Raw genomic sequence first — 16,120 nt, forward strand, 5'->3', positions numbered from 1 at the left:
TGAAAGGTTTATAAGTGCTACAGGTGACCTGCCCTGACCAATCAGAACATAGCCAGTTAACAACTCACAGCTGCGAGCAATTGGATCCTGATTAAGGTGGATCATAACTTCCTGTCCAATTTTCTTCAAATGTTATGTTGCACATGTTCTGTAACCAAAAACTCATTGTTTCCCATCTCAGGGTAAATCAACTCAGAGTTCAGGGTTATCCTCAGAATTTGTTAAGCCTCCTTCCTTAAACGGGCCCTTAATTTTCTCCAAATTTTATGTTGCACTTTGCTACATTAGGTGCTTTAGATTACAATTCTTACACAACACAACCTCCTTCGTTTTTGTTTTTTTGTGTCTGTGTTCTTTGTCACAGATGTTTGTTCTGGTGTTTCCCTTTTTCATTCAACATTCCTGAGCAGTATCTAATGTATTTTCTTTGTATTTCTGAACGGTTAGAAATAGGATATTTTCTGTCAAATTTAAATGTTGTCTTACCTTCAGCTATTTGGCCCAATAACATATAGTAAGTAAGTAAAAATAAGAGAGGCGCTCTTTTCATTTTCTTAAAATATCACTGTCCAGAGACAAATGTATCTTCAAACGGTAGCTGTTCCATTCATGCTGCCTTTTTATGGAGGTGGTGCACGTGTTTAATTCGGAGTCAACCCGCTCCGATTTGATTGAACCAACTCAAATCCGCTGTTCTGGAACCGAAAACTGAGTTTCCCATCTTAGGGTAAATCAACTCAGAGCTCAGGGTTAGACTCCATTTGTTAAACCTCCTTCCTTCAACAGGCCTTTACATTTTCTTCTAAGGTTATGTTGCACATTGCTACATTAGGTGCTATGGATTACAATCCTTAGTTTGTTTGTCTTCCTTGTTATTCTGGAGTTTTTTTCATGTAGTGATCTCATTGAACATTCAGCAGTATCCAAATGTATTTTTGAACAGTTAGAAATTACTTTTTCTGTCAAATATAAATGTAGTCTTAACTTTCCCAATTGGAGATAGAGTGAAAATAAGAGGTCATTTTCTTAAAATAATCAGGCCACACAAATTCAGTTAAACTGGTTCAACAATGGATTAATTCTGATTACCAATTCATGATTTTATTAAGTCAACAGAATTTCAGTCTTGGTAAAGACCACGCAACATGTATCTACTACAGATCCATAGAACCACATAAACCTTTCTCCACACTGTGTGTATTTAACTTGTTGGGAAGTGTGCTTCAAACTCCCAATGCATTGCCAAGACAATTAAAAACAATGTTTTTTAAAGAAACCCCTCTGACACCTGGTGGTAATCATTTTTTTTTTTTATAGAATTAGGGTTGTAAAGAATTCAAATGTCCACACGAGTCAAAGACTTCAAAGAATCCTTTGTATTAAGCAAACGTGCAGGTAACATACAGGCAGGTGCTAAAACTTACTCTCCACAACTGTGTGAGTCTTATGTTACAGACGCCACGTGCGTACATGCGTAGGGACGTAGCAGAATGCCCATGAAGGTATACAGCCACATTTACATGGGCACATTATATGACATCTCCCCTTTTAAGTTTTGTCTCTTTCTCTGGGGATAAACAAGAATCAAAAGATATCCTGACTGTTCCTATAACTGGACATTTGAAAGGTACTGCATTTGATTAAACAGTAAGGCACTAGTATCAGTTGATTTAACTGATGAAACATAACTCTCTGCATTATATTAATGAGCATTAGAACATCAGCTCTGTTGACAGTGTCAATAAACTTGTCAGTCCACAGAATTAATAAACATTTCTTTTAATTTCTCTTTTCCCCTCTTCACTCTTTCACTGGAGGTTGGTGATGCAGTGTCAGCAAAGACTGCGGGTCAGGCTGCTGCGTGGCAGCTCCTTGCTGTAATCCATCTGGAGCTAGAGGATGTGTGGGTCCAGCCGGCGGAGGAACCTGTCACAAGTGACGCCGGTTGGGTCTCAAAGTTGCTCCCTGGGGTGTTTCAATGACAAAGGAGTGTGGTGTGACGCTTAGGGTTGGGTACCATTTGGATTTATACGATTCCGATGCCAAACCGGTACTTTTAAAACGATTCCGATTCCTATTCGATTCCTAAACCGATTCTTGAAAAACTGAAAAATGACATAAAAGGAAGGCTTTTTTATAGTTTTTTTTATTGAAAATTATTTAAATTTAACAATATATTAACGTTTAAAGTACTTAAATATATATAATAAGTAAACCTAAGTCACCTAACACACAAGTGACACAACTAAAATAATGTAACGAATAACAATTACACTATTAACAAGTAACAACAAATAAATGTTGTTGAGTTGGTATGTTAACCAGCTTCAAACTTTAGCAGTTCTTTTGCAGAAAAATGACCATATTTGCCTTCTCCGGCAAGATATGACACCTCTCCTGACTTATGGCATGTCCTGCACAGGAGAAAACTCTCTCAGACGGTGTTGAAGATGCCTGTACACACAGGTAGAGAGGTTGAAAGGGCAGACAATTTGGGGAGGCTGTCCCGCTTCCCCCACCACCAGGCTACAGGGTCTTGTCCTGATGGGATTGAAGGCAGTAGAATCTCTTTCTGTTTAGCAATGCAGAGGTCAGTGCTTTTAGTGGTCGTTGCCTGAAGTAGCTCTCGGTCCTCATCCTCAAAAATCTCCTCTATGGGTGACTTCTTCTTGGCAGGCTTCTTGTGAAAAGGAGGCTGAAAAAAAACATAAAAAGCAGTGTTTAGACAAAGATGCTTCAAAAAATGCATAATTTTAAATCCAAGTTGAACTTACATCATGTTCTTCTGCCATGTCGTCCTCCTTATGGTAATCCGCTCCTTCCTGTAAGTATAGAAATTGTGTTGCACATAATAGCATATAGAAATGCTATCATAGAAACTGTAACATGGCACACATGGGAAACAAGGATAACCATAAAATATCTGTTCTATTACATTACATTGCCAACTGCTGGTTTCTCCAATCGGCCCCAAGCATCAGCACATCCAAGTTTGCCTTTGAAGTGAGGGTCCATCAAAGTGGCCTCCTGGAGGAAGTTCTGAATGTTTTCATTCTGTAAGGAAAAAATACATGACAAATGATTTAGTGTCTAACAGTGAAAATGATGTGGTTTGCCCTCTCTTTGACAGGCAGAAGCTCTTAACGGAAATGGAAAATACCTGGTATCGTTTTTCCAGATCTCCCCAGACCTTTTTTTTCAAAGCAATGGTAAACATCGTGTCCTCTTCAGCCACCTTGAAATGTGCCTCCAGCTTAGTCATTATGGAGAGAATTTGGCCACATGTGGGGGACCGCTCACTGGATACACAGAGGGTTGAGGTGTACAACAAATTCATGATTTTAACAAAATCCTCGGCTTTCTGGAAGTCGTCATCTGTGAGCCTTTCTAGTCTGGGGGAGAAAAAGAAGATATGAAGATGAGAATAAAATATAAACTATTATGTTGTTACCCATTGTTTTGCAACCGATCTTTTTGTCGATCACCTCACCTGTCTTTCTCCATTGGCTTCCTAAGTCGTTGGTCAAGTGATGCTGCCTGGATGGACGGGTACTGCTCCAAAAATCGCTCCACCATCAGAAAAAAGGAGTTCCACCGTGTTCTGACATCCAGAATCATGTTGTGTTCTGGCAGACCTGAAACACAATACACATATTGAATTACAATATACAATCTACTGAAGATGTTTAAAACAAACAATTTTCTGAGATTAATAAGGCTTACCAAGTAGTCGCTGCTTTTCCTGCATGACGGTTTTAGCCATGGTGGACCTCTTCAGCCACACCACGACAGCTCGAAGTCTGGCACACCACACTGTAATGGCACTGATGCTGTAAATCTTCTGTGCTGCCAGGTTTACGTTATGGGCAAAGCACCCCATCTTTAAAAGCTTCATATTCTTCAGTGCAAGATCCATATTGCTGGCATTGTCAACTGTGGCAGCTACAACTTGGTGTTTATCTGGAATTCCTCCAGAATGCCTTTTACCTCGTCTGCTACGACGAGGCCTGTCTGTGACTCATACACAGCTTTGGTGTTTAGCACCTTCTGTTTCATTCGGCCATGACTGATGTAGTGCACAGTTACTGTTAAATAGTGGTCCTGTGCCACACTGGTCCACCCATCACATGTTATAGCAGCCTTACTCACCTGAAAAACATTTTGTTTTTCAACAGAGTACCATGCAGGAATCAGAGTATTGGACAAAGCATCCCTGGATGGGGGTCGGTAGCGAGGATTAAGGGCAGCAGTCATCTCTCTGTATTAAAGAAAAGATTTTCATAATTTTTTTCAAAAGGTTCTGATAACAAATTAAACACATCAAGTAGAGAAACAATTTTCACAAGAGTTTACCTGTAATATGGACATTCCACAGTTGAAAAAGAATGCAGTCCCTTGACCACAAACTTTGTCACAGTCCTGTGAATTTCCTCCACCTTCTCCTTTGTCTGACTAGCCTTCTTTGCCAAGGTGAATGGTGTTACTGACACTGTGCTACTAGTGCTAGCTGGTGGAGAGCCAAAAATATAAACCTAATTAACGTCAAATATTTAACAAATCACTTGACCATTTGTTAGTATAAATACAATATTAGCAATCACTATTACATTAGCCTAGTTACCTGCAGAAAGGCTGCTGCCATCATCATTGTCCTCATCAATGTTCACAAAATTGCTAGCAGTAGGGCTTGGACTGGTCCCGCAGCCGCTGTCACTGGGAACAGGGGCTGGTGATGTCCGCAAGGTGTCGAACACCGTGCATCCCTCTGCTTTAATATGTATCCCGTGTGTCGCCGCATGTTTCAATAAATTCGACGTGCTTCCCCCTTTGCATGTTATCGTTTTTAAAAGGAACCCCGACTAGTACGACATGTTGGCCTTATAAGATTAACGTGGGCATCAGCTATAAAAAGGTGCTACAAAAACACTCCAAATGTTTTGTTTTTTTGTTAAAAAATGCAGAAAATATGTTCCCTCGTAGGCCGCCATGGTTATTTACGTCGCAATGCATTCTGGGGTAGTGACGTGTATTGGTTGTGTACCCATGTACCGGCTATCGACAGTAAAGTAACAGCGAGATGAACACGTCTGCCGTTCAGCCTTTTCAGTTTGACCATAGGCTTACAGGACAAACCTAGGGGCTAATAACAGATGTGTACCAACTTTGTCGTTCTCTGGGACAGGTTTTCATGCTAATTGATTGAGTTTGGAGCTTCAATGAAGCTAGCGCGGACCTCTGGTTAACCTAGCTTACAACGCTAGCTTGTATTCGGGCACAGGGAAAGTAAAAACAAATTAGCTATTTATACCACAAAAAAAGGCTCAAAATATCACCAAACTTCAACTGTAGCATAGTGAGGGTCCCTAAATGTTAACCGAAGCACTGAGAACTTTGTAAGTGTACAGATGAAGAGCTGCGGGAGCTCCGTGAAAGGGTTACGAGAGAGAGAGAGCCATGCCGCAACAGATACTCGTACTTCGGGAAACCAGTCATGACTTACAGCTGGCGATGCCAACTAAAATCAAAAGCAATTTGCACAATATATCTGAAATAATCGCACCGATGTAAACATAACTTGTCTAGCTAGCTAGTTTACTTACTCAGTGGATAACTGTCCATCTTGTCCCTCCGGTCTGGGTCGCCGTCTCCAATTTTTTTTCGGGACTTGGAAAAAAGTTTCCCTGTTCATCAGAGAGGGGGAATCTTCAGACTGTACAAAACACAGCGTCTCTTGGGTGTCGTGATGCAACATGAGGCTGTGTTGCGGCATTGACTACCGGTAGCTCTCTCTCTCTCGTAGCCCTTTCACGGAGCTCCCGCAGCTCTTCGTCTGTACACTTACAATGTTCTCAGTGCTTTGGTTAACATGTAGGTGAGCACTTTTTTGTGGTATAAATAGCGATTTGTTTTTAATTTCCCTGTGCCCCGAATACTAGCTAGCGTTGTTAGCTAGCTAGCTAAGAGAGCGCATGATGTCGGAGAATAGCGCGGACACGCGCTTCACACCACGAGCGGGCACGTTCGGCACTGGCACAGTGGAAAAGGGAGAAAGGAAAAAAAGAGCCTGTTGCTGCTGTCCAGAGGCGCGACAGAGGGAAATCTTTCAGTCAGGACCGAAATGAGGAACCGAAATTTGCGTTCTAATCTGGTCCGAATACTACCGTTTGCGTAGGAACCGGTTCCATAGTGCAACCGGGTTTCGGTACCCAACCCTAGTGACGCTGCCTCCAGAGACAACGGCAGGTGTTCTCTAGGATTTCTGATGGTCCAGCTTCATGAGGACAGGATCACCGGGCTGTAAAGAAGGCAAAGGCCTAGCTCCAAGGCGCTGATTAAAGTAGAACGCTTGTTTCCCTTTTTCCAATGCATCCTTAGTCCTGACAGTTTCCAGATCAGGCCATCGGGGCTGTAGATTTGCCTCCAGTGTTGGAAGGGTTGTCTTTATCTTCCAGCCCATGAGTAGCTGTGGTGGTGCAAGGCGTTGACCGAAAGCACATGAGGGCGAGCAGAGGGTCTTTCTGCCTCAAGATTATTTTAGCGTTCTGAACACTCTCTCTCTCTGCATGTCCGTTCCCTTGAGGATTGTGTGGACTTGAGGGGATGTGTGTAAAGTCAAATTCTCTCGCAAAGTCTTTAAATTCCTGGAATGAAATTTGAGGCCCATTGTCAGACACATCCTTGTCTGGACAGCCAAATCTGGCAAACATTGCCTTCAACTTCAAGATTACCTGCGAGGCAGTGGTTGTCGGCAGGTGAAGTATTTCAAGAAATTTCCAGGAAAAATAGTCATACCTACGACAAGGTATGTGTGTTTGTCATGATCGCACAGGTCCATAGCAAGTCTCTTCCAAGGCCGGTCAGGTAAGGGGGTAGAGATGAGAGGTTCTTTCCGCTGGCTGGGTTTCATCTCACGGCACACCTGACAGGACTGGACTTTTTGATGGATTTCTGATGAGATGCTGGGCCACCATACAGACGCATGGGTGTCCATCGTGTATTCATTCATAGTCTGTCCTCAGCACATCTGGAATCACTATACGGCTGCCTCTGATGACGATCCCATTGCATTCATTGCTTATGTACTCTGGCCACCCTGACTTTATGTACTGCAACACCAATTGTAGGTTACAGTCTGCTGCTGTAGCTGTCTTTATGGCCTCAAGTCTACGTGGAGTTGCAGGCATGGCGTCAACAACGGCTGCTATGTAGCACGCTACGTCAGAGTGAGTGTCAGTCTCCTTTTCCAGGCACTGTAGTGGACTCCGTGAGTGTGTAGGCCACTGTTAAGGTCTTCCATGTTGCATATACGGCCATCGGTTTAAATCTCATAAGTCTCATGAATAGCCTTTGGCACCGTATTGGCACGTTGTCCAGGTCTTTCTGATTCATGAGTGGAACCAGAGGTTTGTGGTCGCTGACCAATTTGAAGCTCTCAAGACCACACAGGTACTTTTCAAATCTCACACAGGCCCAGACACTTGCCAAACACTCCTTCTCAATCTGTGCATATATCTGGTCTCTGCATCAGACAGACAACGTGAGCAGTATGCCACAGATTTCCATTCCCCTTCATGCAGCTGCAGTAGTACTCCGCCTATGCCATAACTGCTGGCGTCGGCTGGGACAGCAGTAGGGCAGTTCACATCATAGAACTTCAGGACTGGAGAAGTGGACAGGATGTCTTTAATCCGCTGGAATGCCTCCTGCTGAGAGTGGTACCACGTCCATACTGACTTGGACTTTAACAGGTCATGAAGTGGCTGACCTACTGTAGACAAGTTGGGAATGTATTTTCCTAAGTAATTAAACATGCCCAGAATACGCTTTAGGTCTTATAACTTCTGTGGGTGTGGGAGATCGCGGATTCAGGCCGGCTGACTCGATCCTTTCAAGCACCTTGCTGAGATGCTGGTCGTGCTGCTCTGGAGTATCTCCATTCACGAGGACATCGTCCATGAAGATAGCCACGCCTTCCAGGCCGTTGAGGGTCGTTTTTCGTTGGAAGATTTCCGGAGCACTTGTGATTCCGAATGGGAGTCTTATGAGTTATAAAGGTGGTTAACTTGGTGCTTTCTGGGTGTAGAGTATCTGCCAAAACCCGGAGGCAGCATCCAGTGACGTGAACATGGTTGCTCCACTGAGTTTAGCACAACGTACCTCTCTCTCCTTACAGCCTTGTTTAACCTCTTCAAATCAACACATGCGCAGCTTCACATTTTTCCTTGGAACTGGCACTATAGGTGCACACCAGCTCAGTCACAGGCTGAATTACCTAATTTTCCTCCATGCATTTAAATTCCTCTTTTACTTTTTGCAGTAGAGGCAACGGAACGCGACAAGCAGTGTGCACTGCGTATGGCTTGGCATTATCTCTTAACAGGATTTTAAAAGGCTCGGTTTTGAGTGTTCCATGCTCACCGAATGCTTTGTGGACTTCTTCGACACGTTTCACAAGCCCCATCATCATTGCTGTGACTCTGCTTAGCAGATTGTTTGCGTTTCGGCCACTGATGACATACTGGAGAAGAGTATGGCTTTCGTTTATATTCTGAGCTGGCTTGAACTTTCCTAAACAGTCCAACTGACCACCTGGGCTGCACAGTGCGACTTGAGATGACTCCAATTTCTTGTTGGGAACTAATTTCTTTAATGTCTCTTCTCCCATAATATTTACATCTGCACCCGTGTCAATTTTGAATTTGACCGGTGTTGTTCCAATTGTAAACTGTATTGTCCATTGTTCATCACTTCTGTTTTCATTGGTGACTGCACCCAGGAAGTATGGTGTCTGTCAAACAGTTTCTGTCACTTCTCTGACTGATTTACTGTAACATTTCTTTTCCCAGTGACTGACCTTTTTACACTTGTTGCATGTAGAGTTCATGGCTGGGCACCTTTCCGGATCTCTGTGTTTCAATTTTCCACATTTTCGAGTCTCCTTGATAATTTTCTCTCTTTTTAGAAACCTAACCTGCACTTGGGCTTTCCTAATCCTCTCCCGCGGATTTCCTGCACCGCTGCGTGTGACTCACCCTGCAGGTGAACTTGGAGTGCAACCTCCTCGGACTGGCGAACAGTTGTAATGGTTTGGGCAAGTGTAAGATAAACCATTAGCTGCAATTTAAGTGACAGTTTTTTGTCCAAAATGCCCCCCACAATGCGGTCACCTATGTGTGTCTTTGTTTACACCGAAGTCACAGTGTTCTGATAACCATTTCGGCTTTCTCACCGGGCTGCTGCAATCTCTGATGAAAACAGGCACGCTCGCGAATCACGTTGTGTTTAGGGTAGAAGTATGCGTCGTATTTTCCAACACAACGCCAATCTTCTTTTCATCCCCCTCCGTCTCGAAGGTGAAAGACTTGAAAATGTTTTCAGCCTCAGGCCCCATGGCATAAATTAGCGAACTGACCTGCACTTCGCCGTCCTCTTTACTCAGTTTAGTGGCCAACCGAAATTGCAAGAAACATTGCTTCCAGTCAGTCCGCTCATTTGGAAGATCAAAAGCGAAACTTTCCGGAGGATGAAACTTGGCCATCTTTTCGAAGAAGCAATGTGTCCGTCAAACGCTTCTGACACCATGTAAAGAATTCAAATGTCCACACGAGTCTTGGACTTCAACGAATCCTTTGTATTAAGCAAACGTGCAGGTAACATATAGGCAGGTGCTAAAGCTTACTCTCCACAACTGCGTGAGTCTTAAGTGAGAGAGTGACAGTGATTATCTTCAGAGTGAGTAGTGACGGTGAGCGAGTACAACTCTAGAGTCACAGTGAGAGAAACAAAGTGTCTCCCCTGCGTTTTCTGACCACGGAGGGAAATCTTTAGCAGGTGTGTTATCTGAAGGGCCTATAAGGTTCAGCATTTTGTGTGAATGCTGCTCCACTGTCTGCTCTGGTCCCTCTTTGTGCACATCACAGAGCCACCTCTCGGGAATTACAATCACACAACAAAGTACAGTAGTATTGTGTGCAATGCACCAGTCAAAGTACACAACGGTCCCACGAAAGACACATTTCATGAATTTATTACCCAGGACAGTAAGTAAAAAGCAGACATATCCAGGCAAAAGACACTAAAATTAAGTTCTGTGCTGGAAAAACCTGTTTCTCCACTAGCAATTTCACAGAACTGCTTCCACCGCTTGGATTTTGCAAAACAGAAAATCCTTTTCAGTAAGCTTTAACGCTCAAGGTTAGATGTGTTGCCAGGTTAGCCGATGGTTTCCAGTATTTATGCTAGGCTATGGTGGCACTAGCTCAAGTATTTACCGTACATACAGTTGAGTGCCATCAATCTTCAAGGTGTCATGACAGAACAGAGTTCAGCAGCAGACTGAATTATTGGGATCATAGCATAATATAAGTTGTCAATTTGTTGTAGTTCTATGGCCAGACTGTAAATGGCTGTCACATTCTGGACTAATATTGACAGTTAACCCTGCACCCAGTTAGATCTTTGGCTAACTGAGTATTGCATCTTGGGAGTAAACATAGACAACCAGGGCAAACATAAAAGTTATATTCTTTATTGACAAGGACTTCAGTGTCACCCTTTAGCCAACCTGAAAGACAGGAAAGGAAACATGTTAATCTCAAACTCTGAAAATATCCTGCCAACTGAAGCACAGAACAGTACCTTCTTCAGAAATGCTCTTGGAGCTCCCCGGCGGTGTCGACCCAGCTGCGAGTAAGAACCTTTTACACCAACTCCACTGTAGGGCTGCGGTTGTCCAGTCGCTGCGCCACTCTGACCAGCACTCCCAATACTCGCCTGCCTGACGGTGCGACGTCTATAAGGGATGTTCTTGGCCTGCTGAGTGCTGGGAGAGTTGTCCCTTGTGTAGTGAGCGTTCTCGCCGCTGTCCCTCCCCTGCTCAAAGCTGTTGCTGGTATAAGTATACGTGCCTGGAGGATACTGGCCAGTCAGGAACATGTAGTCATAGGAAGGGTAAGGATAGGGGACCAGGCCTGATGGCACAGGTCCTCCATTAAAGCCTTGTGAAGGCTGTGCAGCATAGACAAAACGAGGTGGTGGCATGGAACCTCGCGCTTCGTTCTCAGATTCAGAGTTGCCTTGCTCGAAGATTTTCTGTTCCTGGAAAAGTTCCCCTGCCTGGTACTGTGGAAGAAAATAGTCAGGCTGGATCACAAAGTTAAGGCCAAGTGGTCGAAGGGCAGGTCCACTGGAAGCAAACTGCTGAGTGCTAGGTCCTGTGGATGCTCCAGCAGAAAAGGGACTGGGAGGTGCAACAGCCCAGGAAATGCCTAGGAACAGGAGTGAGTGATGTTAGCAAGTAGAACTCAAGGCAATGAATTTAACAGCAAGGTTCCGTCGCTAAACATGGACATTCACTACCCACATCAGTTCCGAAATTTACAGACCCTGACAGCTCAAGTTTAGCTAGCTTAGTTAAGTCACATTAGCATTAGTAATCTTGTTAAGAAGCAGAGCCTGCAAGAGAGCCTTGAGCATATCCTGGAAAATTCTGAAAACTGGACTGAGCTGGCTTTGAGACCATTTTAGAGGCAGCCCCAAAAATCCACAAGAAAGAAACATCCAGTTAAAGCCAGCAGAAGCAGGGTTTGCACCAAGAGAAAGTCATCGAGGAGAGACAAACAATTAAACTACTTAAGATGTGGACAGCAATGATACATTACCTTGCTGCATAGGGTAGCTGTAACTCAAACCAGTCAGCAAAACAAGGAGCAAAGCCCTATTGAAAAGCAGACAAAGCATAAATACAACTATTTAACAGAACTGAGTCCAAACATCACAAAGAACCTGTTGCTCACCCTGCAGTACACCAAACAGCCATCATGTTGAATGAACAGCTGAGATGCCACTGTGAGCCTGTCAAAGGTTTATAAGTGCTACAGGTGACCTGCCCTGACCAATCAGAACATAGCCAGTTAACGACTCACAGCTGCGAGTAATTGAATCCTGATTAAGGTGGATCATAACTGGTTAAGTTGTCCAATTTTCTTCAAATGTTATGTTGCACATGTTCTGTAACCGAAAACTCATTGTTTCCCATCTCAGGGTAAATCAACTCAGAGTTCAGGGTTAGCCTCAGAATTTAAAGGTATACAGCCACATTTACATGGGCACATTATATGACAAGGGTGACCATATTTAGATTTCCAAAAAAGAGGACACTCGGCCCGGCCTCGAGACACAAATTCCGACAGGCTTCTCAGAGGTTAATGAACATGCTTTATTATGCCTCAATTCTGCAAAAATAACTTCTGTAATAAAATAAAATAGAATCTGTAACAACCTACAATAATAGCTCTCTTTTAAAATAAATAAATATTATGAAATAATGTTCTAAAATCCAGTTTCAACAAAATATCTCTTAATAGCTTTTCAATGTAATAAGATAAATAATAAAGACACTGAAACATATGTGCCAGCTTTGCACACGGCGCAGTGCGCCTCCCACTTGTCCGGTCCCGACCGGGACGGTACGTGGGACATTTTTTTTGCTGTTCAACTGTGAAGCTGCTCTAGTCTTGTTTTATGGTTGTGCGGAGGCTCCACGCAGAGCTTTCGCCTTAGCCTTCTTAGTGGCCTGATGTTTATAATTGCGCGCTGGTGTGTGCGTCGAGCCGGCATGTCTGTGTGTGTGTGTGTGTGTGGGGAGTGGGTGATATAATAGAGCGAGGGAGAAGTGAGAGAGTGACAGTGATTATCTTCAGAGTGAGTAGTGACGGTGAGCGAGTACAACTCTAGAGTCACAGTGAGAGAAACAAAGTGTCTCCCCTGTGTTTTCTGACCATGGTGGGAAATCTTTAGCAGGTGTGGTATCTGAAGGGCCTATAAAGTAAAAGTCTGTATAAAGCTCAAATGTGCTGAGAAAGTGCTGAGAAAGTGACGTAAGTTTAATGATTTTCCTCTCATCAGATTGATGTGTTGAAGAGGATGTTCTATTTGATTATGTGATTGGTGGCTGAGTGGGAACCAATGATTTTATGTGTAGTGCTGGAGCACCCCAAAGAGACTGACCTTTACTTGCCAACTCACATCAGTTTATTTTATATGGCTGAGTGGGATCAATGATTTTATGTTTATATGTCTGTTTATTTAATCTAACATGTTACCTAAACGTACCCCTTATAAACCATGTTCTTGCTGCAGCAAGTCAGTGTATATATTGGCTTTGTATTCTCCGGGCTCCGTGTGCTTGTCATTGATGCTGAAAACGTGATGAAATAAAACTTATATCAAGACAGCATCAGCGGATTTCCTCCTCCACACATCACCGCCACTCAAGATACAACACAGGAAACGCATCGGCATTTTGTGTGAAATGCTGCTCCGCTGTCTGCTCTGGTCCATAAGGCAGCCTCTCTGGAATTACGTCACACAACAAAGTACTGTAGTATTGTGTGCAAAGTCAATTTAAGTACATGCTTAATGGTCCCATGAAAAACAGACATTTTAATGAATTTATAAACACCCTCTCCCGATTTTCTAAAATACTAGAAAAAATATTCTCTACAAGGCTCGAAAATTTCATTGCTAAACATAATATACTATAGCAATATGGTTTCAGGGCTAATTGTGGAAGAAATAACAACAGCAATAGAACAAAAAAATATGCAGTGGGCATATTCTTGGATCTTAAAAAGGCATTTGATACAGTAGACCACAATTTCTTGATTATGGAATTACACAAATATGGAATTAGGGGGACTGCACTTTCCTGGTTAAATAGCTACTTACATAATCGACAACAATATGTTGAATTGCAAAACCATAATTCAAAGTTAAAGAAAATTACAACAATGATCCTAACTCTGACCCCTGGGTGACCACCCAGGGTTCAGAGTTAGGATCATTGTTGTTTAACTTGTATATAAATAATGTATGGGAGGTGTCAAAAACACTGAAAACCATTTTATTTGCTGATGATACTAATTTAATCTGTTCTGGGGAAAATCTGGAACAACTCTTGGATACAGTGGAAAATGAATTAAAAAAGATGAAGAGCTGGTTTGATGCAAATAAACTAACACTGAACTGAAGTAAAATAGACTAGGCTAAAAGACCACAATGCTAATGTTTGTTAGTATGTTATATTCAGTCTATTTTGGGGATATTGTGGCTCTAAACTGTGAATATATGAGTGTGCACTTTATTTAGTGGAGGCAAGGCATGTTTAACTTTCTTTCACCGGTCAGTGAGTCTCTGACCCCGGCTCATATGTACCTGACCTGGTTGCTATAGTAATGACCAAACTCATCTCCCAGGGTGTTTGCTCCTCTTACCATTTGCAGGTGCAAGAACTGTAGAGGTGAAGTGTGCAAATATGCAAACACAGTAGAACTTTTAAATTTTGAATAAAAATAACAGAACACCACATATAATTACACGATATGTATATAGCTTTTTACACACAATATTAATGTAATATAAAATGGAAATAAACTTAAACATAAACTAGATCTTACCAACAATTTACTGTCATTCACACCCAAGTGTTTACTTAGTTAGTTATCTACATACTACAGTCATCCCATCAAGCTGACTCATTTACAATATAAATCACCTTTAGGAATTGTATTACCTGTCCAGGCCAAGTGCTCCCCCCCACCCCCCATCATCATTAGCTTGAGAGAAAATTGGTTGAGAACACAAATAGTTGCCAAGTTAGTTAAGACTTAAAACTCCTAGTACTGAGAGCAATGAATAACATAATAAAAGTTGACTTCCTTCTTATTTGACAGTGCAGTGAGATTCTGTAAAAAAAAAAAAAAAAAGTCTTCATAACCCAGGATGGGTTTTCTTACTGTTTGCTATTTTCCTGCACCGATTTGTTATAAGCTCATTTTTCTCCCTGGGTCCCTATATTTTGCTTGCTTACTTTTAAAATAAAAGTTGAGGGTTTAGTATTGTGTGGAGTGATATAGATTATACAGAAGGTCATAGGTTCAAGTTCCATTTAGAGGCTCAATAGGGGCTTGTGACTGAATGTGTGAGTGAGTTGAGCAGTACACTTTACTTCCTTAACTACTACTATTTAAGTGTCCTTGAGCAAGGCTCTGAAGCCACACTGACTGGAACATCTACTGGTAGTAGAGGACTGTGGTTATGCTGAACATCTCTCAGAGTTAGTGTGTGGTTCTGTTTATGTTCACATGGGAACAAGTAGATTACCCAATTTGCAAACAGACTGTTTTATTTTTTCAGATTATATATTTGGGCATTTTTAGGCCTTTTTTTAACAGGACAGCTTAAGACAGAAAAGGGGAGAGAGAGGGGGAATGACATGCAGGAAAGGGCCGCAGGTCAGAACCGAACCCGCAGCCACTGCGGTAAGGACTGAGCCTTTGTTCATGGGGCTACCCAGGTACCCCAGGAAACAGACTTTTTTTTAAAGTGGACATGTTTTTTTCATATTTTCTATAACATCTACATTATGTTGGATTTTCATGTTAAAATGGCCAAAACGTCAAATAACAAAGTACAGCAATTTCCAATTTAATGTTTTACTCTCTGCTAAGTGTTATGCAACTCTAAGCCTTTACTACACTACTGCAGTAGTGTTAAAGGGGAACAATGCAGTTTTTTAAAGCTTAATTTACCTTAACTGAAGAGCTTCAGAATCATTGGAATGGTTATGACTCTTTGAGTTGAATGGTGGTCGTCTCGCTTCCCCCTAGCACCTAGGAAACAGCAGACTGACAGAGCAAGGACTCAGATACAAGTAAACACAGGAGCTGCAAAATGTCTATTCCGAAGCTGTAGGTGGAGCTCTATAGAGAAAAATTTGTTGTTGCATTCCTGCGGAAACATGTCAGATTGGGTTGAGTTTGGTTCAGAAGCCTTTATATGCAATTTGATGGTAGAAAGTGCTGCCTTGTTCCATTATGATCTAATGTAAGCCTAGTGCTAAATATTAAGTAGCTGTATGCTAATGGGAGGTAGCATTAATCTTAGCAGCAAATTCTGGTCATTTCTCCCCCAATTTTGAGGGAAATGCTGGGACATTTCTAGTCTTTGGTTTAAAAGCCTTTATTGGTGATTTTCATGGTAAAAAAAAAAAAATCACTGCTACATACACTTGCAGTAGCTCCTGCTGCTATTAGTGTAACAGAGCTCAGATTCAAGGAAC

The 16,120-nt window shown here is 42.4% G+C and overlaps 1 protein-coding gene across 3 annotated transcripts; it reads right to left on the reverse strand.

The window, feature by feature from the left end:
- Positions 1–10,512: 10,512 nt before the first annotated feature.
- LOC114572992 (uncharacterized) lies at positions 10,513–11,867 on the reverse strand. 3 transcript variants are annotated; one of them, XM_028604842.1, is made up of 4 exons: positions 11,796–11,867; positions 11,661–11,716; positions 10,639–11,267; positions 10,513–10,564 (listed from the first exon to the last, which is right to left on the reverse strand). In XM_028604842.1, the coding sequence occupies exons 1-4, from the start codon at positions 11,819–11,821 to the stop codon at positions 10,556–10,558; spliced, it is 720 nt and encodes a 239-aa protein (XP_028460643.1). In that variant the 5' UTR covers positions 11,822–11,867; the 3' UTR covers positions 10,513–10,555. The 3 variants fall into 3 exon arrangements, with proteins under 3 accessions (XP_028460643.1, XP_028460644.1, XP_028460642.1); XM_028604843.1 differs by having other exon boundaries at positions 11,808–11,839; XM_028604841.1 differs by having other exon boundaries at positions 10,513–11,267.
- Between the last annotated feature and the right edge of the window lie 4,253 nt (positions 11,868–16,120).

Source organism: Perca flavescens, chromosome 18 (assembly GCF_004354835.1).
Source record: "Perca flavescens isolate YP-PL-M2 chromosome 18, PFLA_1.0, whole genome shotgun sequence".
Taxonomy (NCBI): Eukaryota; Metazoa; Chordata; class Actinopteri; order Perciformes; family Percidae; genus Perca; species Perca flavescens.